The sequence below is a fragment of the Heterodontus francisci genome, chromosome 32, assembly GCF_036365525.1.
Source record: "Heterodontus francisci isolate sHetFra1 chromosome 32, sHetFra1.hap1, whole genome shotgun sequence".
Taxonomy (NCBI): Eukaryota; Metazoa; Chordata; class Chondrichthyes; order Heterodontiformes; family Heterodontidae; genus Heterodontus; species Heterodontus francisci.
In genome coordinates this window covers 10,374,802-10,398,330 of record NC_090402.1, presented here as the reverse complement: position 1 = coordinate 10,398,330, position 23,529 = coordinate 10,374,802, and the positions used below count along the sequence as shown (strand labels likewise).

At 46.2% G+C, this 23,529-nt stretch overlaps 1 protein-coding gene across 15 annotated transcripts in view; it reads right to left on the bottom strand.

Moving 5' to 3' along the window:
• LOC137347622 (centrosome-associated protein 350-like) overlaps window positions 1-23,529 on the bottom strand; it is a 157,807-nt gene that overhangs the window by 25,032 nt on the left and 109,246 nt on the right. For all 15 annotated transcript variants that reach the window (XR_010968980.1, XR_010968981.1, XM_068012197.1 and 12 more), the window contains 6 exons: window positions 22,126-22,316; window positions 19,615-19,802; window positions 10,884-11,008; window positions 8,730-8,829; window positions 3,831-3,991; window positions 3,232-3,368 (listed from right to left, as the gene is read on the bottom strand). Coding sequence is in view for 13 of the 15 variants with exons in the window: in XM_068012197.1 (XP_067868298.1) it covers window positions 3,232-3,368; window positions 3,831-3,991; window positions 8,730-8,829; window positions 10,884-11,008; window positions 19,615-19,802; window positions 22,126-22,316 (902 nt within the window). In the remaining 2 variants the exon portion in view is untranslated. The remainder of the gene's footprint in view (window positions 1-3,231; window positions 3,369-3,830; window positions 3,992-8,729; window positions 8,830-10,883; window positions 11,009-19,614; window positions 19,803-22,125; window positions 22,317-23,529) is intronic.

Sequence of the window (23,529 nt, the reverse complement as noted above, 5' to 3'; positions counted from 1 at the left end):
GTGCCCGCATCTACCACCTCCGCTGGCAACGCGTTCCAGGCACCCACCACCCTCTGCGTAAAGAACTTTCCACGCATATCCCCCCTAAACTTTTCCCCTCTCACTTTGAACTCGTGACCCCTAGTATTTGAATCCCCCACTCCGGGAAAAAGCTTCTTGCTATCCACCCTGTCTATACCTCTCATGATTTTGTACACCTCAATCAGGTCCCCCCTCAACCTCCGCCTTTCTAATGAAAATATTCCTAATCTACTCAACCTCTCTTCATAGCTAGCGCCCTCCATACCAGGCAACATCCTGGTGAACCTCCTCTGCACCCTCTCCAAAGCATCCACATCCTTTTGGTAATGTGGCGACCAGAACTGCACGCAGTATTCCAAATGTGGCCGAACCAAAGTCCTATACAACTGTAACATGACCTGCCAACTCTTGTACTCAATACCCCGTCCGATGAAGGAAAGCATGCCGTATGCCTTCTTGACCACTCTATTTACCTGCGTTGCCACCTTCAGGGAACAATGGACCTGAACACCCAAATCTCTCTGTACATTAATTTTCCCCAGGACTTTTCCATTTACTGTATAGTTCACTCTTGAATTGGATCTTCCAAAATGCATCACCTCGCATTTACCCTGATTGAACTCCATCTGCCATTTCTCTGCCCAACTCTCCAATCTATCTATATTCTGCTGTATTCTCTGACAGTCCCCTTCACTATCTGCTACTCCACCAATCTTAGTGTCGTCTGCAAACTTGCTAATCAGACCACCTATACTTTCCTCCAAATCATTTATGTACCCTCCTGGGCAGCAGGAGGCCAGAGAAGCACAGCAGGGGAGCTAGGCACTACCCAAGACATTGGATGCACAGCCCAAGAGTCAGCTACCTGAAAATGGCAGAGCTCCAGTGCAGTAGGAGACTGCGCCTATTCAGACAGATGATCTCGGTCCTGTGTGTGCTCTGATGCACAACAACCTAAGGCCTCACAGCCCCCTAATTACAGCCATCAAGTGATCTGAACTTCTATGCAACTGGATTGTTCGAGGGATCAGCTGTGGACCTAGGTGGCATCTCATTAGGCCATCGGGCAGGTCACAGATACCCTTTTCAAGGGTGCAGGGGACTACACCCACTTGACACAAATGGGCCTACACTGGCACAGCGGGCATTGAGTTTAGATGCCATCAATGGATTCCTTCAGATGCAGGGTATCATTGTACCCCTGTGGCCATCAAGGCAACCAGTGACATCTATCAACAGGAAAGGCTTCCACTCCCTCAACTTCCAAATGGTCTGCTTCCACAACAAGAGCCTCCTCCATGTTGGTACTTGTTTTCCTGGCAGCTTTTTAAAAAATATTCATTTGTGGGCATCACTGGCTAGGACAGCATTTATTGCCTATCCCTAATTGCCCTTGAACTGAGTGGCTTGCTAGGCTTCAGAATCAACCACATTGCTAAGGGTCCGGAATCACATGTAGGCCAGACCAGGCAACGACAGCAGATTTCCTTTCCTCAAAGACATTAGTGAACCAAATGGATTTTTACAATCATCAACAATGGCTTCATGGTCACTATTAGACTTGTTTTTAAATTCCAGGTTAATTTTCTGAATTCAAATTTCACCATCTGCTGTGGTGGGATTCGAACCCACTTCCCCAGAGCACTAGCTGGGGTCTGGATTACTAGTCCAATGACATTACCACTATGCCACTGCCTCCCCCATGACTGCCATTACTCCTTCATCCTCCACTAGTCCAGACAGCCTCTGATCTTCACTCCATCTCCAAAGTGCGTGGATGGATCCTAGACGAGGGAAATCCCTTGAAGAGATGGCTACGGACCCCGCTACGGGAGCCCCAGACAGAGGCCCAGAGGCAAAACAATCAATGCCACCTGATCAGCAGGCCAACCATTGAACAGGCCATTGGGTTTCTAAAGATGTAATCCTGGTGCCTGATTGGTTGGGTGGCACCCTCCAACATCCTCCTACAAGGGACTTGGTCACTGTGGTGGTCTGCTCCCCTCTCCATAACAGCCCTCCAGAGAGGTGTGGACCTTGAGGACAGTGAGGCCCTGGAAGGAGACAGCTCATCGGGGGGAGAAGCAGGAGGTAAGAGAGGATGAAGGCGGGAGGAGGGGGATAACACTGAACACAGAGATGCCCCTGCTGCACAACAATGTGGCCTCCTCAAGCCACCTTCTGGGAAGAGGACCTCCCTTCTCTTAAAGGCCCGCTACCTGACCCAAACCCGATGGGACCTGACGACATGTATCGGGTTTGGGTCGGGTCGGGTTGCACTTCTGGGTCCGGCATTCGGGCTCGGGTCGGGCTGGGTCAGACACGTTCTATCACAGGTAAGTGGCTCCAATGTTAATTTAATTTTTGGACTAGAAAGGTGGTTTTGTTACAGTTATTTTAAGCTTGTGCAGATCAGCAACAAAGTGAAAAACGGAAGGTAAGTTAACTGATGGTCGGGTCGGGTCGGGTCGGGTCGGGTCGGGCGCGGGAAAAAATGAAAGGACTTGGGCCGGGTCAAGCTCGGGTCAGATGTGGTTCTGTCGGACTTGGGTCTGTTTTTTTTTTTTGCAGGCCCGAGCCGGCCTTTACCTCCTCTCCCTCATGGCCTGCAGCATTAGATTCAGGTGGGCATTGATGAAGTGAGGGTCTGCCCTGCCCCGAGTGTGAGGTCTCCAGCTCCCCTGTGACATCTCATTTCCCTCTGGTGATGTGGAAGGCCGATCTCTCCCTCAGGACAACAAGCAGCCTCAGTGATGGCTGCCGTGGAAGTCTACACGAACCCCAGACTTGATCTGACCCACTGCCCATTTCAATTCCACTGTCTCGAAGAAGACAAGAAACCTGTCTCCATACCAGTTAACGCTTTCCCACTTGAAAATTGCAATCTGAATTAACTTCCCAGTGGTGGCAGGTTTCAGACCAAAAACCAGACCAGGCGCCTGTTTCCCACTTCCACTTTGAAAATCCGGCCCTGAGTCGCACAGCAGGATCTCAATTGCTGCCATCTCTGCTAACCACTAGCTCAGCCAACTCCAGTCTTAACACTCATTCTAAATGCAGTACAAACACTTCTCCTTGCAGGTCAGGTTTCAATTTCATAGACAAAATATGACAAGAACCACATCTAGCAATTAATAATGTCCTCCACACTTTGAAGGACGACAAGATCTATTTATAATGGTGAAGGTTTTATTTCTATAATCTCTGTACCTCTGCAGCCAAGGGAAAACTGTTTGTGGCTTGTGCTGCACTACTGCAGGGGTTTTAATTTGTGGTTTTAGAATTAGGTTGAAGTCAGTGTCTGAAATCAATTCAGCCCGTGTCTTACTGATAAAGGCATCGTACTCCTGAAATAAAAACAGCAGAATTGACAAAATGTTACTGTCATGAAGGCTGGACAAACAGTCAAAACACAGAAATAAAAAATCACTTCCGAGCGAGAGACTGCTTCAGTCAGAGCTCAGCTGGCATTTTAAACGTATATCACCCCGGAGTTTGAGTAGCTCCCGAATGTTAGATAAAACTGTTCCCAGATTCAGTAATAATTCCAAGTTGCTTAACTCAAATCATCTGAAAGTCTTTTTGTTAATGCATAAAATTCTGAATTTTCTGCAGTATTTCTAATGCGTAATCATAGTTACAGGATAATTCACAGTTTTTACTGCAATGCTGCTGCATTGTCTGAACACCAATTGTTAATTGGCTGTGAAGTGCCCTGAGAAAAGATGCTATATAAATGCAGATTCTTTCATTCAGTCGATAGGGGCCATGACACTTATATGTTGTCCCCATTGATGAACATGACAAACCTCCAGCTGTCTGCACAGTTCAGCTTCCTCCATCTTTAACTTCTCCCTCTGGCGCCTCTTCTGCTCACTCCACCTGTTGCCTATCATTGCGTTACGGTTTGCCAGCTCACGCCTCAGTGGGGAGCTGCAGTTTTCTCCCACGGCTGGTTCCGGGGCCATCCCTGCAATAAAAAGCATTTATCGGTTCACCGTTTGGCTGATGAAAAGGCCCACTGTATGCAGTGGTGTGGAACTAGCAGAGAGAACACACCCCTCAGCACCACGCTATGCTACACCACTGGCTTTGGCAAACGTGTTACAATGGGTTTGTCATTCCAAAATACAACAGTGCCCATTTTAGCTGTAACTCATTATTTTAAACTGCAATGTCTACATTCCTAGGTTTTTTTTTCACCAATAAACTCCTGCATATATTTTGGAGCTGATAATTGGTTAGATATGAAACCTGAAGCATGGGATTTTACTGACTCCGAGCACAAAGCAAATGCAACCACATCCAGATATAGGACCAAAACAGCTACCCAAAAAAGGTTTGACAGCAGATTTTTAACGTTAGCACAATATAAATCATCTCTTTAAGACAATAGCCACAGTAATGCAGTCTGATACACTGTGTTGTGCTAACTTGGTTCAGTTGGTAGCATTTTGACATCTGGGGCAAGAGGTTGCGGGTTTGAAGCCTGAACCATGACTTCAAGTTTATAATCTACATTCCAATGCAGTACCAAGAGAGCACGAGATGTTAAACTAAAACCCATGTACCTATTCTGGTGGTTCAGATGAAAGCTCAAAGGAAAGCAGGGAGTTCTCCCAATGCCCAGAGCGAAAGGTGAGAGTAACTCATGGTTCAGGATATGTAATGTCAACCAAACATTCTTGCAATGATGGAGTAGATCAGGTCTGTGGGTTCCTCACCCGACATCAGTTACCAAGTCTAAAAGGGTGAAATTATCAGAACAGGTTGCATAGACCTTCTGATCAAAGGCAAGAGAGCTACCCACTAAACCACAGCTGAAGTGATGTTGCTCTTAGACCCACAATACAACAGGGATAGGTTCGGATTTGAACTGGACCAGACTGCAGGACGTCCAGGCACATCCAGTTCTGTCCTTTTTAAAAATTTGTTTCATGGGATGTGAGCATCGCTGGCAAGGTCAGCTATTGTTGCCCATCCCAAATTGACCTTGAGAAGGTGTTGGTGAGCTGCCTTCTTGAACCGCTGCAGTCTATCTGGTGTGGGTACACCCATAGTGCTGTTGGGGAGGGTGTTCCAGGATTTTGACCCAGTGACAGTGAAGGAATAGCGAAATAGTTCCAAGTTAGGATGTTGTGTGGCTTGGAGGAGAACTTGCAGATGGTGGTGTTTCCACAAGTCTGCTGCCCTTGTCCTTCTAGGTGGTAGAGGTCGGGGGTTTGGAAGGTGCTGTTGAAGGAGATGTGGTGAGTTGCTGCAGTGTATCTTGCAGATGGTACACACTGCTGCCACTGTGCGTCGGTGGTGGAGGGAGTGAATGTTTATGCATGGGGTGCCAATCAAGCGAGCTGCTTTGTCCTCGATGGTGTCAAGCTTCCTGAGTGTTGTGGAGCCGCACCCATCCAGGCAAGTGGAGAGTATTCCATCATATTCCTGACTTGTGCCTTGTAAATGGTGGACAGACTTTGAGGAGTCAGGAGGTGGGTTACTCGCCACAGAATTCCCAGCCTCTGACATACTCTTGTAGCCACAGTATTTATGTGGCTGCTCCAGTTCAGTTTTTGCTCAATGGTAACCCCCAAGATGTTTATAATGGGGGATTTAGCAATGATAATGCTGTTGAATGTCAAGGGGAATGGTTAGATTCTCTCTTGTTGGAGATTGTCATTGCCTGGCACTTGTGTAGCATGAATGTTACTTGCCAAGTATCAGCCCAAGCCTGAATGTTATCCAAGTCTTGCTGCATATGGACATGGATTACTTCAGTATCTATTGGATCATAGGAAATAGGAGCAGGAGTAAGCCATTCGTCCCATTGAGCCTGCTCCGCCATTCAAACAGATCATGGCTGATCATCTACCTCTACGCATTATTCCCCACTATCCCCATATCCTTGATGTCATTAGTATTCAGAAATCTATTGATTTCTATCTTAAACATGCTCAATGATAGAGCTTCCATCGCCCTCTGGGGTAGAGAATTTGAGGAGTTGCGAATGGTACCGAACATCGTACAACCATCAGTGTACATCCCCACTTCTGACCTTATGATGGAGGGAAGGTCATTGATGAAGCAGCTGAAGATGGTTGGGCCTAGGACACTACCCTGAGGAACTCCTGCAGTGATGTCCTGGAGCTCAGATGATTGGCCTCCAACAACCACAACAATCTTCCTTTGTACTAGGTATGACTCCTACTAGTGGAGAGTTTCCCCCCCAATTCCCATTGACTTATATTTGTCTAGGGCTCTTTGCTGCCTTGATGTCAAGGGCAATCACTCTCGCCTCACCTTTTGAATTCAGTTCTTTTTTCCATGTTTGGACCAAGGCTGTAATGAGGTCAGGAGCTGAATGGCCCTAATGGAACCCAAACTGAGAATCAGTGAGCAGGTTATTGCTGAGCAAGTGCTACTTGACAGCACTGTTGACAACCCGTTCCATCACTTTGCTGATGATCGAGAGTAGACTGATGGGATGGTAACTGGATGGATTGGATTTGTCTTACTTTTTGTGGCCAGGATGTACCTGGGCAATTTTTCACATTGTTGGATAGATGCCTGTGTTGTAGCTGTATTGGAACAGCTTGGCTAGGGGCAGGGCTAGTTCTGCAGCATGAGTCTTCAGTACTATAGCTGGGATGTCAGTACGCATAGCCTTGGCTGTATCCTGTGCCTTCAGCTGTTTCTTGATATCACATGGAGTGAATCAAATTGGCTGAAGACTGGCATCTGTGATGCTGGGGACTTCAAGAAGAGGCCAAAATGGATCATCCACTCGGCACTTCTGGCTGAAGATGGCCACAAATGCTTCAGCCTATTCTATTGTACTGATGTGCTGGGCTCCCCATCATTGAGGATGGGGATATTTGTGGAGTTTCCTCCTCTGGCTAGTTGTTTAAACAAAGTGATTCCTGACAATGCTGGCCGCCACTGACGTCATCAGGCTGCGTCGCGGTGCACACATACGCAGACGGGCTCCTGCTCTCTGCACATGTGCTGCGTTCCGGTCAGGTCTGGTTAGTGCATGCGCCAATTACGTCATCGCATAACGTGTGCATCTTCAGGACAGTTGAATAGTAGGGGAGAAAGCGGCTGGATGGGGGATCTGCAGCTGGAGAGAACGGCTGAATGGAGGGGGCCGGAAGCGAGAGGCCGTAGAGAGCGTGCGGCCGACGACCTTGGTGTCGCCGAGTGCGGGGACCGGCCGCTCCGCTCCTCCCCCCTCCCCCCACCTCACTGCTCTCTCTGGCCGCTCCGCTCCACCACCCCCTCCCCGGCCCGCTCAGCTCCCGCCTGCCCCGGCCCGCCCACTCGCTCGCTCTCTCACTCCAGCCATTGTGTGCTGCCATGTGTTTGTTAGGTTGCCTCTGTGTGATTATTTGAGCAGCACCATCTTTAGTGCTGGCAGCTGCCTAAAGTCGCAGACCGTGACGTTTGAGTGGCATATGCTGCATCTGCGCATGTGCCACAGCAGCGCCACCTAGCGGTAGCGTTGTCAGCAAATGCAGCCTTCTTTAAATGTCCACCACCATTCATGACTGGTTGTGCCAGGATTGCAGAGCTTTAATCTGATCCGTTGGTTGTGGGATTGCCTAGCTCTGTCTATTGCATGCTGCTTCCGCTGTTCGGCTTGCAAGTAGTCCTGCGTCATAGCTTCACTAGGTTGACACCTCATTTTTAGTTATGCCTGGTGCTGCTCCTGGGATGCTCTCCTGCACTCTTTATTGGATCAGGTTTGATCCCTTGGCTTGATGGTCATGGTAGAGTTAGGGATATGATGGGTCATGAGATTACACAGCGCCACATGGATGTCTAGTTTTGAGCTGTCAGATCTGTTCTGAATCTAACCCATTTAGCACGGTGGTAGTGCCACACAGCACGATGGAGGGTATCCTCAATGTGAAGATGGAACTTTATTTTCACAAGGACTTTGCGGTGGTCACCCCCACCAATACTATCATGGACAGATGCATCTGCAACAGGTAGATTGGTGAGGCCAAGATCTAGTAGGCTTTTCCCTCTTGTTGGTTCACTCACCACCTGCCACACGCCCAGTCTGGCAGATATGTCCTTCAGGATTCGGCCAGCTCGGTCAGTAGTGGTGCTACAGAGGCAGTCATGGTGATGGACATTGAAGTCCCCCACCCAGAGTACATTCTGTGCCCTTGACACCCTCAGAGCTTCTTCCAAGTAGTGTTCATGGAGAAGCACTGATTCATCAGCTGAGCTGGGGGTGGGGGGGGGTGTGGGGGCCATGGCAGTAGGTGGTAATCAGCAGGAGATTTCCTTGCCGATGTTTGACCTGATGCCAGGAGACTTCATGGGGTCCGGAGTGAACGTGGAGGACTCCCAGGGAAACTTTCTCCTGACTGTATACCACTGTGCCGGACTTTTCCCAAAGCATTTCCTTCCCTCCCTGAGACATCTTCCTCTTTAGGAGGAACTTATTTCAGCATCCAGTAGCTCTTATGTGTGCGGCAGCATTGGAGGAGAGGATGGTCAACTCAGCATTTGTGCCCTCGCAGTTTAACATTCACAGTCTGGGCACACATGCAATTTAGCCAAGGCAACTGGCATCTATGGTAGGCTCCCCAGGAAGGAGCCAAACACCTTCAGGAGAACTGGGGGAAAGGCTGGCAGGTAAGAAAAGAGAAATTAAGAAAGAAAAGAGTTAATTGGAATGAGAAAGTTTTTTTTCCCCTCCTTACCAGTGATAAGTAAACCTTTCTCAGCTCCCTCCGTTGCTGACTTTTCAGAAGGTTTCAGAACAATTGTAGCCATCTGCTCCAAGCTTTCAGCAGGGGTTTCCTATAATGAGGAAACCAAAATATAAAAAGTTCGTATTTTAAGCACAGACTATGAAACACAAAGTTGAATCCTGGAGGCGGAGATTAGTTGGCTAGTGTGGTACAGCTCAGTTGCACTCTAACCCTAAGCAGCTTTCCATCATTAATCCTAAGTCATCTTCTGTTGTTTGCTCCTAGGCAGCCTGGGCTCTGATGTAAGGATGTGATGGTTGGCTGCTGAGATTGGAGCTGTCATTAATAGCCCTGTCCATGTGAGACCACTGGTCAGCTACTCCTGTTGTTGAAATGTGACCATCCTGATGTTAATTAGAGGAATGGAGAAATTTCTCTGCATTGGCAGATGTTTGTAAATCCCTTGGAGAGTGGCCAGATCATTAACATCAGTAGAAACCTACACAAAACAATGAGCTTTCTATATTTTTTTCTAAAAGACAGTTCAGTTGTGATTTGTTGCTGCTTCATGAAAACGATGTGCTAACCAATCAAGTGCACACTTAATGTATTTATGACACTTTTAAATGTGTCCTGGATGCTTGAGATGCAAGACTTTTATTACAAATGTATTACGTATATTTACTTAACATTACTTCCATTCATTACAAAATGAGAAAGCCACAGTAACCCATACATTCAGATTTCAGCAGTAATGTTAGTCCTTAACCCAACATACTTTTAAATAAACAAGATCATAAATATCTTGTCTAAACAGTATCAAAATTACAAGATCTTTGATCCACATTATCCCCTCGATCTACACATATCTCATCCAAGGTTAAAATTCCAATGAACTGATCCCCTTCCCAGTAACTCCCATTGTACAGAATCCCAACTGCTGTTGTATTGTATAGAATTACAACAAATACTTTTTTTATTGATTCCTACTGTATACCAACTCTTCCCATTCTTTCCCATGGTAAGGAATTCTAATCTCATCCCATTCAGTCACACTTTTTATAGAATTCTATTGGGCGAAACCACTTCCCATTCTCCTTTATTGTGTGGAATCATAGCACAGAGCATGTCCAAGCATCAAGGGGTTTTAATGCTGAGGACACTTTAGTTAATCCAAAAGTAAATTTTAACCAAAAGCAGCTGCATGATTTAGTCTAATCACCTTTGAGTAATATATTTGTATTGGTAAGTGCTTTCTGATATTTTGCTTTCAACTGAATTGTTTGAGGGATGATTAAATGGGCTGTGGTCCAAGCCTTTGTAAATTGTCCATTTCTGAAGTTTGTAGAAACCTTGATACATTCATAGTACGTCTTGGCAAAGTGGTTTGAACTACACACACATATTGTGCACAATGAGGACTCGATTATTAATGGAACTCTGCACACTTCAATATCGCATTAGAATTTACCAACTATTTATTTTGAGCTCGATTAGTGTTTTGTTTACCCCATGTAAAGAAAGATTAATATATTGTACGATAACTGATTCTCTTTTAATATATGCCAAATCTTTTCAACATATGTAGCTGGGTATTTGCTAAAACTCTGAGCTGGCAGTTTATGAAATGATCTGACAAAATTACAGCCCGTAAATCACTAGAGTTGCGACTTTAGCTCTTCCCCTTCACTTTTATTCCCTTTCTCCTGAAGCTTCGGACTCTTGCTGGGTTATAACTCTATGAGTATTGCCTGTTCCCCTGATATCTACATGTGTGAACCTGGAAAGTGAGCACCAGCAATCTATTTGGCCAAGTTATGGTGGGAGTGGGATGGGGTCGTTGGGGGGAACTAAACAAACAAAATTGGTCCTGTCCTCACCCAACAGTCACACATGCACTTTCTAACAGGGGTCACTGCAGATCAGTAAGGAGGAAGGACCCGAGCTGATGTATTTTTCTTTCCTCAGTCTTCAGAGGGCCCTCATTGTCATATTGGACGAGACCAACTAACTCAGTCTGGACTGGGTGTTCAAACCTCATGCCATCTAGGTTCACTGGCAGTGCTTTTCATTAACTGACCCCCGAGAATCCACAATCGTATACAATGAAGACAATTATATAAACTACCAGTTCCCGGACACACACAGTTGCATTGTGCTCACCACATTCGGGTGCCCTTGACTCTGCTCATCCAAAGGGACATCTGCTGCTGAGGTCACCACTTCATCACTTCCAAGGGGCTTGTTTGATTCAGGTGAGGATGAGCATTTCTCATTGCTCCAGTTATCTAATTTGGGAAGGACACATAATAGAGAAGTAAGGAGAGGGACAATACCTTTGTTAACATTTACAAAGACTGAAATTATCCCAGGCTCAACTGCTGGTCTGTGCTGAGCACGCTGATCACAGGCGGGAGGATGGGTTAAAGCGCCACTAGTGCCCTAGCACCCCTGGGTTAGCAAAAGAGACATCACCCAGGGAACATCATCATCTACAAAAAGTAAAGAAAGAACTCGCATTTATATAGCACCCTTCACAACCTCAGAATGTCCCAAAGTGTTTTCCACCTAATTAAGTACTTTTTGAAGTTGCAATGTAGAAAACACAGTAGCCAGTTTGTGCACAGCAAGCTCCCACAAATGTGATAATGATCTAATTATCTATTTAATGATGTTGATTGAGGGAATAAATGTTGGTCAGGACACAGGGGAGAACTCCCTATTCTTTTATGCCTACCTGTGAAGACAGACAGGGCCTTGATTTAACATCTCATCTGAAAGACAGCACCTCTCTCAGTGACTGCAGTGGAGTGTCATTGTGGATCATATACTAAAGTCTCTGGGAAAGGATTTGAACTCATGATCTAACTCAGAGATGAGTGTGTTCCCCACTGAGCCACAGCTGGCTCTTCTGTAGTTTCAGGCACAGCCAATGACAATACAATGATACGTGCACTGTCAACCTCAAATACGTGCAAATGGCAAATTAATTTCAATAGAGATAAGTGTAAGGTGTTGCATTCTGGTAGGAAGACTAAGAAGGCAGCCTATTGCTTGGATAATAAAAGTCTAAATGGGGCACAGGAGCAAAGGGATCTAGTGGTTACAAAAGATTAAAAGTAACAATGCAGGATAATGAGGTCATAAAAATGCCATCAAAACACTGGGGTTCATTCCTCAGGGGATAGAATTGATCAGCAGCACAGCTATGTTAAATTTCTACAGTACTTTGGTTAGTCCACACTTGGAGTACTGTGAACAATTCTGGTCTCCATATTAAACAAGATATAGTGGCACCAGTGAAGGTGAACATTTTTTCACAAGGATGATCCCAGAAGTGAGAGGATCTATTTTTCAGGAAAGGCTGAATGGGTTAGGGGTCTTTTCTCTCGAAAAGAGAAGGCTGAGGGGTGACCGAATAGAGGTCTCTAAAATTATGATGCAACTTGATAAAGTGAGAAGATGTGGGGAAGACCAAAAGTAAGGTTCATAAATATATGACAGTCACTAATAAATCCAACCGGAAATTCAGGAGAAACCTGTTAACGGAAAAGTGGCAAGAGTGTGGAATTTGCTACCACATGAAGTTGCTGAGGTGATTAGCATAGATACCTTTTAAGGGGAAGCGAGATAAACACGAGAGAGAGAGGAATGGAGAGATATGCTGATAGGGTGAGATGAAGAGATCAGGAAAGAGGCTCGTGTGCAGCATAAATGCTAGCATATATCAGTTGGTCTGAATGGCCTGTTTTGGTGGTGAAGATGTGATGTGAATCAATGTAATTCTATGTAAGTAAAAACACCAACAGGAGATCATATTGCAGTCCCGCCCATCAACCTCGCTGCTAAGTTCCCTTCTTTGGGCAGATAGAGTGAAAGAAATGGATTGTGACATTTGAAGGCACTTTTAACCTGACTTTTCCCACTGGGACTGACAATCTGCTGGTACTTTGTCTTCAATGTTTGACAGGATCTAAAATCATTCATCCTCAGGGATTGCCAATGTCTTTTACAAAGCCTGGAGGGTATTTATAAGTCAAATTATTTTAACTCGCAGTTAGGGAGCTACATGGCAGTTGGGCAAATTTGAGCTGACTTTTTCTACAAGTCCCGAAAAGGGCTCAGTAATTCTACTGTAGCAAATGCAAAAATTGAAGTCAATGTTATGGTGAATTCCTGTTTTAAAAAACACGTTTCTGTTTTAAGTTGGTGTGTCTTAGAATTCGAAAATACCCTTGAGAAAACCTTTTGCCATTTGGACCGTGCCACTTGAGGCACTTGGAGCTGCAGACCAGTAACTCCCAGTGATTCCTTCAGACAATGTCAGTCACCAAAGCTTGTCATGTCTCCTCTGTAACCCTCCAATTACTGAAAAGAAAGCCGAGACTTCTTCCTCATACAAAGGGTAGTGGAAACTTGGAGCTGTCTCCCATTAAAAGACACTGAGGTTGGGGGGGTCAATTGAAAACTTCAAAACTGAGATTGCTAGACTCTTGTTGGGTAAGGGCATTAAGGGTTAGGAAACCAAGATGGGTAAATGGAGTCAAGGTACAGATCAGCCATGATCTAACTGAATAGCAGAGCAGCCTGGAGCTGCTGATTGGCCCACTCCTACAAAGTTACAAAATATTTACAGCACAGACCAGGCCATTCCGCCCAGCAGGCTCACGCCAATGTTTTATGCTCCTCCTACCTCACTTCATCTAAACCCATCAACACAGTGCGGCACAGTGGCGCAGTGGTTAGCACCGCAGCCTCACAGCTCCAGGGACCCGGGTTCGATTCCGGGTACTGCCTGTGTGGAGTTTGCAAGTTCTCCCTGTGTCTGCGTGGGTTTTCTCCGGGTGCTCCGGTTTCCTCCCACAAGCCAAAAGACTTGCAGGTTGGTAGGTAAATTGGCCATTATAAATTGTCACTAGTATAGGCCATGTGAGCCGCATGGAAGATGGCAGGATCCCCAAAGACACATTGTACAGCGAGCTCGCCACTGGTATCAGACCCACCGGCCGTCCATGTCTCCGTTATAAAGACGTCTGCAAACGCGACATGAAATCGTGTGACATTGATCACAAGTCGTGGGAGTCAGTTGCCAGCATTCGCCAGAGCTGGCGGGCAGCCATAAAGACAGGGCTAAATTGTGGCGAGTCGAAGAGACTTAGTAGTTGGCAGGAAAAAAGACAGAGGCGCAAGGGGAGAGCCAACTGTGCAACAGCCCCAACAAACAAATTTCTCTGCAGCACCTGTGGAAGAGCCTGTCACTCCAGAATTGGCCTTTATAGCCACTCCAGGCGCTGCTTCACAAACCACTGACCACCTCCAGGCGCGTATCCATTGTCTCTCGAGATAAGGAGGCCCAAAAGAATAGGTAGGTGGTAGGGAAATACAGGGGCAGGTGGGGATGTTTGGTAGGAATATGGGATTAGTGTAGGATTAGTATAAATGGGTGGTTGATGGTCGGCACAGACTCGGTGGGCCGAAGGGCCTGTTTCAGTGCTGTATCTCTAAAAAAAAAACATATCTTCCAATTATTTTCTCCTTCATGTGTTGATCTAGATTTGCTTTAAATGCATCTCTGCTTTCTGCCTCAACTACTCCCTGTGCTAGCAAGCTCCACATTCTAACTATTCTCTTCATAAAGAAATTTCTCCTGAATTCCCTATTGGATTTATTAGTGACTATCTTATCATGAGTGGCGTGAAACAGGGCTGTGTTCTCGCACCCACACTTTTTGGGATTTTCTTCTCCCTGCTGCTTTCACATGCGTTCAAGTCCGCTGAAGAAGAAATTTTCCTCCACACAAGATCAGGGGGCAGGTTGTTCAACCTTGCCCGTCTAAAAGCGAAGTCCAAAGTACGGAAAGTCCTCATCAGGGAACTCCTCTTTGCTGATGATGCTGCTTTAACATCTCACACTGAAGAGTGCCTGCAGAGCCTCATCGACAGGTTTGCGGCTGCCTGCAATGAATTTGGCCTAACCATCAGCCTCAAGAAAACGAACATCATGGGGCAGGACGTCAGAAATGCTCCATCCATCAATATTGGCGACCACGCTCTGGAAGTGGTTCAAGAGTTCACCTACCTAGGCTCAACTATCACCAGTAACCTGTCTCTAGATGCAGAAATCAACAAGCGCATGGGAAAGGCTTCCACTGCTATGTCCAGACTGGCCAAGAGAGTGTGGGAAAATGGCGCACTGACACGGAACACAAAAGTCCGAGTGTATCAGGCCTGTGTCCTCAGTACCTTGCTCTATGGCAGCGAGGCCTGGACAATGTATGTCAGCCAAGAGCAACGTCTCAATTCATTCCATCTTCGCTGCGTCCGGAGAATACTTGGCATCAGGAGGCAGGACCGTATCTCCAACACAGAAGTCCTCGAGGCGGCCAACATCCCCAGCTTATACACACTACTGAGTCAGCAGCGCTTGAGATGGCTTGGCCATGTGAGCCGCATGGAAGATGGCAGGATCCCCAAAGACACATTGTACAGCGAGCTCGCCACTGGTATCAGACCCACCGGCCGTCCATGTCTCCGCTTTAATGACGTCTGCAAACGCGACATGAAATCCTGTGACATGGATCACAAGTCGTGGGAGTCAGTTGCCAGCGTCCGCCAGAGCTGGCGGGCAGCCATAAAGGCGGGGCTAAAGTGTGGCGAGTCGAAGAGACTTAGTAGTTGGCAGGAAAAAAGACAGAGGCGCAAGGGGAGAGCCAACTGTGCAACAGCCCCGACAAACAAATTTCTCTGCAGCACCTGTGGAATAGTCTGTCACTCTAGAATTGGCCTTTATAGCCACTCCAGGCGCTGCTTCATAAACCACTGACCACCTCCAGGTGCTTACCCATTGTCTCTCGAGATAAGGAGGCCCAAGAGATCTTATCATTTACGTCTCCTTGCTCTGGTCTTGCCCGCAAGTGGAAACACATTCACTACGTCTACCCAAACAAAGCCTTTCATAATCTTAAGACCTCTATCCTATCAGGTCACCTCTCTTTTCTAGAGAAAATAGTCCCAGCCTGTTCAATTCTTTTGTGATCGGTAGTTCTTAGTTCTTAGTTCTGGTATCAGCTACTCTTGTTTCTATGTTCTTACATCTACCTTACAATGAATCTGTGTCAGACCGAGAGCTCTGAACATCAGACAAAGCCCCTGAATCTATCTCCCTTAATGAAAAAAAGCACACCAACAATCCCAGTGAAAAATGCCATCAAAGAGGCCCCTAATGCACAATGTGAAATCATGCCAAAGGATCTTGTCGCCCACTAAACCCATAATGGCTGGCAGGAATTGGCAACTTCTCAAACCTCTTACAGAGAGTTCAGTAGCAATTAGTTCTGGCTTATTTATGCCACACTGAAGCCATAAAGTGCTGGGTATTAAAAAGCAACATAAGTTACCCTCATCCTCTTAACATGCTAATTGAAAGTAACAGAAAGCCATGCTAATTAATTCTGTGCAGGCTATTGCTTTCCCCCTCTTCCTTTTAGTGCTCCTCACAGTTATTAATGGTGGACAATGGAATAATTTCTCATTACAAATCCTCTTACACAGACACCTCCCCCACCCCAACTAAGTATTTTCAACACTTGTTAACGGTGGCATGGTGGCCCCCTGTGGCTCAGGGAGTAGCACTCTTGCCTTTGGTGTCAGAAGGCTATGGGGTCAAGCCCGACTCCTGAGGCTTTTAGTATGAGATGTTAAACCAACTCTGCCCTTTCAGGTGAACATCAAAGATCCAATCACACTATTTAAAGAAGAGCACTTCTGCCCTGTCCTAGCCAATGTTTATCCCTCAACCAACAATGGCACAGTGGCGCAGTGGTTAGCACCGCAGCCTCACAGCTCCAGCGACTCGGGTTCAGTTCTGGGTACTGCCTGTGCTCCGGTTTCCACCCACCTCCAAAAGACTTGCAGGTTGATAGGTAAATTGGCCATTGTAAATTGCCCCTAGTGTAGGTAGGTGGTAGGAGAATGGTGGGGATGTGGTAGAGTATATGGGATTAATGTAGGATTAGTATAAATGGGTGGTTGTTGGTCGGCACAGACTCGGTGGGCCAAAGGGCCTGTTTCAGTGCTGTATCTCTAAATAAATAAATAAATTGAAAGCAAATTACCTGATCATTATCTCATTGCTGTGTGTGGGAGCTTGCTGTGCACAAATTGGCTTCTTCCTTCTCTACAATTCAATAGTACCTCATTGGCTGTAAAGTGCGTTGGGGTGTCCTGACGTCATGATAGGTGCTACATGAATGCACGCATTTCTTGTGAAGTGAGGCTGAGAGCTTTATGATGAATTAGAGGCAGTTTTATCCTGTAGACTCGTGCCCACTAATATCAGCACTGAGATCACAACACTTGTACCAGGGCCCACGTGATCTCAGATTGTTCTGGAATTCATCATTTGCTCGGCGAATTTGGCGCAGTGTTCAGGGGTCCATGAGCATCAAACTGGAATGCATCGGAGAGCGATGGGATACTGCTGGTGACACACCTAAGCCGTCCAATCCGTAAGCAAAGAATTCCAGAATTGAAACAAACTGGCACAATTATTCCGGATTTGCCCACTTCACAATAAGTCCCACTCTGGCTTTCTAATTCACTGGCTGAAATTTTCCTCCCTTAAAAAAGCAAAATCAGATGGGACCAAATAAATCGGGCCCGATATTAATGGGGGGCAGTGGGGGACCCCGGCAGCGGGTGAAAAATCCAGCAGAGGCTTGCCAGGGCTGGAGTGTCCATTGGGATTTTTTAATGTCCCCCTCAACCCCCTCTCCTGCCAATTATGGGTTTTTTAAGAATCGAGGCAATGGTTTCTCAGAAAATATAAAAGAGGAAGCTGTGGCGCAGTGGTTAGCACTGCAGCCTCACAGCTCCAGCGACCCGGGTTCAATTCTGGGTACTGCCTGCGTGGAGTTTGCAAGTTCTCCCTGTGTCTGCGTGGGTTTCCTCCGGGTGCTCCGGTTTCCTCCCACAGCCAAAAGACTTGCAGGTTGATAGGTAAATTGGCCATTATAAATTGCCCCTAGTATAGGTAGGTGGTAGGGGAATATAGGGACAGGTGGGGATGTGGTAGGAATATGGGATTAGTGCAGGATTAGTATAAATGGGTGGTTAATGGTTGGCACAGACTCGGTGGGCCGAAGGGCCTGTTTCAGTGCTGTATATCTAAAACTAAATCTAAAATCTAAAGCTTTGGGTTTGATCTGTCTTTAATCGGAAAAACAAGTTTGGAAAGAACCAATAAGATTTTTTAAGCAATAAACGCTTACAATTGCCTTTACAAAATTGGGGATGCTGGTGGCATTATCTGCAGTGCGATGGAAGACATTCACTAAAGCCCCTGGTTATGGAGGGAAGAGGCAGTGGACTCTGAACCAATCGGGGGATCGGTTCTTGACATCCTACCAGGTCTGCGATGTGCCAACAATGGCAGTCGGGTTTGTTCCGGTGGCTAATTATTGGGAGTCATTGTCATTCTGCAAACCAGCACTGGCTCTCAGTTCGAACCTGCAGACTTCCCACTGGCGGGACATGATTCCATTATTAGAACCAACAGACAGGAAATTTTCATTCCATCCAATTCCAACTTATAATTAAACCCAGAGGTGGAAAGACAGTCTGCTACACAGTAAGAAAGAATAAAGAAATACTTGTATTTATATAGCACCTTTCACAAAATCAGGACATCCCAAAGCACTTTACAGCTAATGAGGTACTATTGAAGCATAGTCACTGTGTAATGTAGGAAACTTGGCATCCAATGTGCGCAAAATTGTCCCAGAAATGCATTTCCCACTTCGCTTAATGTTACACAAACACTGTCTCAGGCGACTCCTTTCCTGCACCCGTGGCACTTCACTCCCTGTCATGCCACTTACCCAAACCCCCTGCCACAGCACTCCCACCTGCCCCCGCCCCATGCACAAAATGTCTACTCAGTTGGAAAAGTATCATTTTGTTTTAGAAGTTATTAATCAAATAAAACTTTGTAAACAATCCTCATTTTGGGAATTTTGACAGAGAAATTAAATGGGACTCTCATGAAAAGAACACTCAGTGTCCATTGGCTGCTACACTCCACATAGTGACATCTCTTGAATTTGCCATGATTACCTCTTCTCTCCCCATTCCCAAGACTGAGGGCATCTCCATGGTTTGGTGCGACAAAAATAGGAGACCACCGACCCACAGCCGAGTTCTCTGCACCCCTCCAATTCTGACCTCTCGCGTATCCCTGATTTTCATTGCTCCACCATTGGTGGCCGTGCCTTCAGCTGCCGTGGCCCTAAGCTCTGGAATTCCCTCCATAAACCTCTCTGCCTCACTACTTTTCCTTCCTCCTGTAAGATGCTCCTTAAAACCTACCTCGTTCCTAATATCCCCTTATAGAAACATAGAAAGATTTAGAGCACAGAAGGAGGCCATTCGGCCAATCGTGACAATACCAGAATGTGGCTCGATGTCAAATTTTGTTTGCTAATGCTCTTGTGAAGTGCTTTGGGACATTTGACTACATTAATTACACCAGATAAATACAAGTTGTTATTGTAGAATATTGCTATATCCGATTCTAAAGAAAATGCAGCTAAACTTTCACATCTGGCTATCTCTTCAAGCCATACAATAGGACAGGGCTTGTTGGCAATTACTTTGAGCTCCTGGATGGGGATGAGGAGGTAAAATGAATAGTAGGAGCCTTTTTGTTTTGAAATAGAGAAAATTAGAGTCTCAATGATTATACACAGCTCTCGCACACCTCCTAGAGGCCAGATACAGAGCTGCAGCAGCAGAGGCTGGGAGATGGTGAGAGGCACGTATGTGTAGTGTTTGGCACAGAAGGAAACAGCATGTGCAAGAGAATAAATTAGCAACAAGAATATTCTGTCGAGTCATACCTGTCTCTGTCAAAGGATCCCCTGTGCCCAGTTCTTTCTCCTGGCCCGGCAGACTCCAAGCAGCAACAGCCTCTGACTCAATCCTGCGTACGGTCAGCTCCTCTGCATCTAAACGTTGCTTCCACTCCAGTAAGTCCTCTGCTTGTCTCCGGCGTCGGATCAGCTCCTTCTCTTTCTTAGTCAAGAATCTAGTAAATGCAAAGGGGGCCCCGGCCCCACAGTCACTCAGAAATCAACAGAGCTACAACAGAACCAGCAAGCGTCACTGGGACCAGTTGGTTGGCATTTGGGTCTCCTGGTGCCAATTAGGTGCCATCATCCCTTTCTTTAGTTGTCCCCCACACCCCACCCCCACATCCCCAATCAAGAGGACAACCAAGCAGTCTGTTCCCAGGCCTCGGCCAAAATCACTCCGTACTTGGCTTCCAACAGATGTGGCCACACCATTCCCCTTCTTGAGCTTAGACAAGGAGGGAGGTGCTCGTTTTCCACCAATGTTACGTGCCACACTGTCATCAATTCCAGCTTAAATGCCAGTCTGCAGTCAGGCTAAAATTTCAAAATTAGCAATTGCCACCTTCAGCCCTCACTGGAAAAATAATCGTGAACTCTAAATGTCGTCAAGACATTTACTATAAATTTAAAGGACTAAAACATAGATCATCGGGCTCTATTTACTTGCCTTTTGCTCCATCATCCTTTGCAACCCAACAAAATCAACAAAATGTACCAATATCAGACTTGAGAATTTCAACTGACTTCCAGCATTCACAGCCTCCTGGGGAGAGAGAGTTCCAGATGCCGATTACTCTTTGTGTGTAAAAGTAAGTCCTAATTTTACGTCAGAATGGCCAAGCTCTAACTGAGGCTTTTTACAAAGGAGAGATCACATAAACTAGGCTTGTATTCCCTAGAAGATAGAAGGTTAAGGATGATATGGTTGAGGTTCTTAGGATTTTGGAAGGAATTGATAAGGTAGGTAGAAAGTAACCTTTTCCACTGGTGGAGAAGTCTCAGACAAGGGGAGATAACCTTAAAATCAGAGCCAGACCATTCTGGAGAGAAGTTAGGAAACACTTTTTCATGAAAAGGGTGGTAGAAGTGTGGAAATCTCTCCCACAAAAAGCATTGGATGCTAGCTGAATTACTAATTTTACATTTGAGATCGATAGATTCTTCCTAGCCAAGGGTATTAACGTATATGGAGCCAAGGCGAGTAGACACAGTTAAAATACAGATCAGAAAGAAAGCTTTGCATTTAAAAAGTGTCTTTCATGACTTTGGGACATTCCAAAGCACTTTACCGCTAATTAAGCACTTTTGATGTATAAACAACTTATATTTATATAGCACCTTTAACATGTTAAAACATCCCAAGGCGTTTCACAGGGCATTATAAAGCAAACTATAAGACCAAGCTACAAAAGGAGATATTTGGTCAGATGACCAAAAGCTTGGTCAAAGAGGTTGATTTAAGGAGTGTCTTTAAGGAGGAAAGCGAGGTACAGAGACAGAGAGGTGTAGGGAGAGTATTCCAGAGTTTCGGGCCCAGGTAACTGAAGGTGCAGCCACCAATGATAGAGCGATTAAAATTAAGGATGCACAAGAGACCTAAATGAGAGGAGTGCAGATATCTCGGGGTTGTGGCGCTGGAAGAGATTACAAAGAATAGGGAAGGGTGAGGCCATGACGGGATTTAAAAATAAGGGTGAGAATTTTAAAATTAAGATGTTGCTTGAGCAGGAGCCAATGGAGGTCAGCGAGCACAGGGGTGATAGGGCAACAGGAGTTAGTACGAAATAAGACATGGGCAGCAGAGTTTTAGATGACCTCAAGGTTACAGAGAATAGAATGTGGCAGACCGAGTACATCGGAACAGTCAAGTCTAGAGGTAACGAAGGCATGAATGAGGGCTTCAGCAGCAGATAAGCTGAGACAGGGGTGTTGGTGTTGGCATGAACATGAAGTCAGAAACTCGTCCCAGGGTCAAATATGACACCAAGATTGTGAACAGACTGACTTAATCCCAGACTATTGGCATGGCGCGGGTTGGAGTCAATAGCAAGGGAACTGAGTTTGGAGCAGGGACTGTAAACAACGGGCTGCAGTATTCTCAATATTTAATTGGAGGAAATTTCTGCTCATGCAGGACTAGATGTTGAATAAGCAGTCTGATAAAAAATTTGAGTTCTGATGAAAGCTCATTGGCCTGAAATGTTAACTCTGTTTGTCTCCCCACGGATGCTGCCACGCCTGCTGAGTAATTCCAGCACTGTCTGCTTTTATTTCAGATTTCCAGCATCCGCAGTATTTTGCTTCTGAAGTACTTTTGAAGTGTAGCCACTGTTGTAATGTAAGGAAATGCAGCCATGATCACATTGAATGGCAGAACAGGCTGGAAGGGCTGAATGGCCTCCTGTACAAGGGTATGGATCAGTTAGTTTCTAAATCACGCTCATTTCTGCCTCCCTTGGGTAAATCTAGCACTGGCCTCTTAACTGACCGACTCACCTTTCATCCAGTCTGTTGTGCATCTTCTTCAGCTGCTCCATGGCGATGCTGCCTTCACTCCCAGAGGCTGACAGAGAAGAGCAGCTCCACTCATCCTGGTCAGGAAGCCTGGGGCTGAGGTCTGGACTGGCCGAGTGTCCGGACTGATTGACAGGTGCTGCATCAGGCGAGCTGTACTTGGTTTCTGAAACCTAAACAGAGAGAGCCAAAAACAAGGCAAGTAGAAATGGCCCAGGGTAACCAACCACTGAGACCCCAACACTGGATTGGGGGGATTCCCCTCTCTTGGAACAACTTAACGGTACAAAATTCCACTTACATGCCATAAATTAAAAGATACCACGTCACACTTTTACTTATACTTAACCGCCCTCTACATGCAGGAAATGCTTTTTACAATGAGCTTTGCGGCATTTTTGAACCCCCAGCCAACCACCCCTTACCTCCCCTGAAGGCGTTGGCTTGAGCTAGGGCACAGTTCCACAGCCCGAGATCACCCTCTGGTAGCTCAACTGAGCAGCCGGCCTTCCTGCGTAAACTGAGACAAGGCGGGTTGGCAAGTATTTCGACCGCAGGGTCCATCACTTAAATCCTGTCCTCAGCTGAGCTATTCGACTGCAGAACCCATCATAGCCAAACATAATCCTATCTTCAGCCAGCATTTCTTCCAGCGCAGTGTGTCAGGAGAGCAGTGTGGGCTATCACTGGGGTGATTAGGATCAGGAATCAGGAAGCTGATTTTATTTCTGCTCTCGAGTTGGGGACATCTAGGTCAGTTGTAGCACCTTGACAGAAATGCAGCTGAAGTCAGGAGGCTCATCGCAGGATTCAGATTTGACAACTTCCTTGACCGGAGGATCAATACGGCAGCTCTCGATGTATTTACCTCAGACTCAGCTTGGTAAATGTGTGTTTAAGATTCACATTACTCTCAAATCACAACAAAGATTTGCACTTTTATAGCGCCTTTAACATAGTAAAGACACTTCACAGGAGGATTTTTGTTTATTCATTCATGGGATGTGGGCGTTGCTGGCCAGGCCAGCATTTATTGCCCATCCCTAATTGCCCTTGAGAAGGTGGTGGTGAGCTGCCTTTTTGAACCGCTGCAGTCCATTTGGGGTAGGTATACCCACAGTGCTGTTAGGAAGGGAGTTCCAGGATTTTGACCCAGCGACAGTGAAGGATATAGTTCCAAGTCAGGATGGTGTGTGACTTGGAGGGGAAGTTGCAGGTGGTGGTGCTCCCATGTATTTGCTGCCCTTGTCCTTCTAGTTGGTAGAGGTCGCGGGTTTGGAAGGTGCTGTCTAAAGAGCCTTGGTGCATTGCTGCAGTGCATCTTGTAGATGGTACACACTGCTGCCACTGTGTGTCGGTGGTGGAGGAGTGAATGTTTGTGGATCG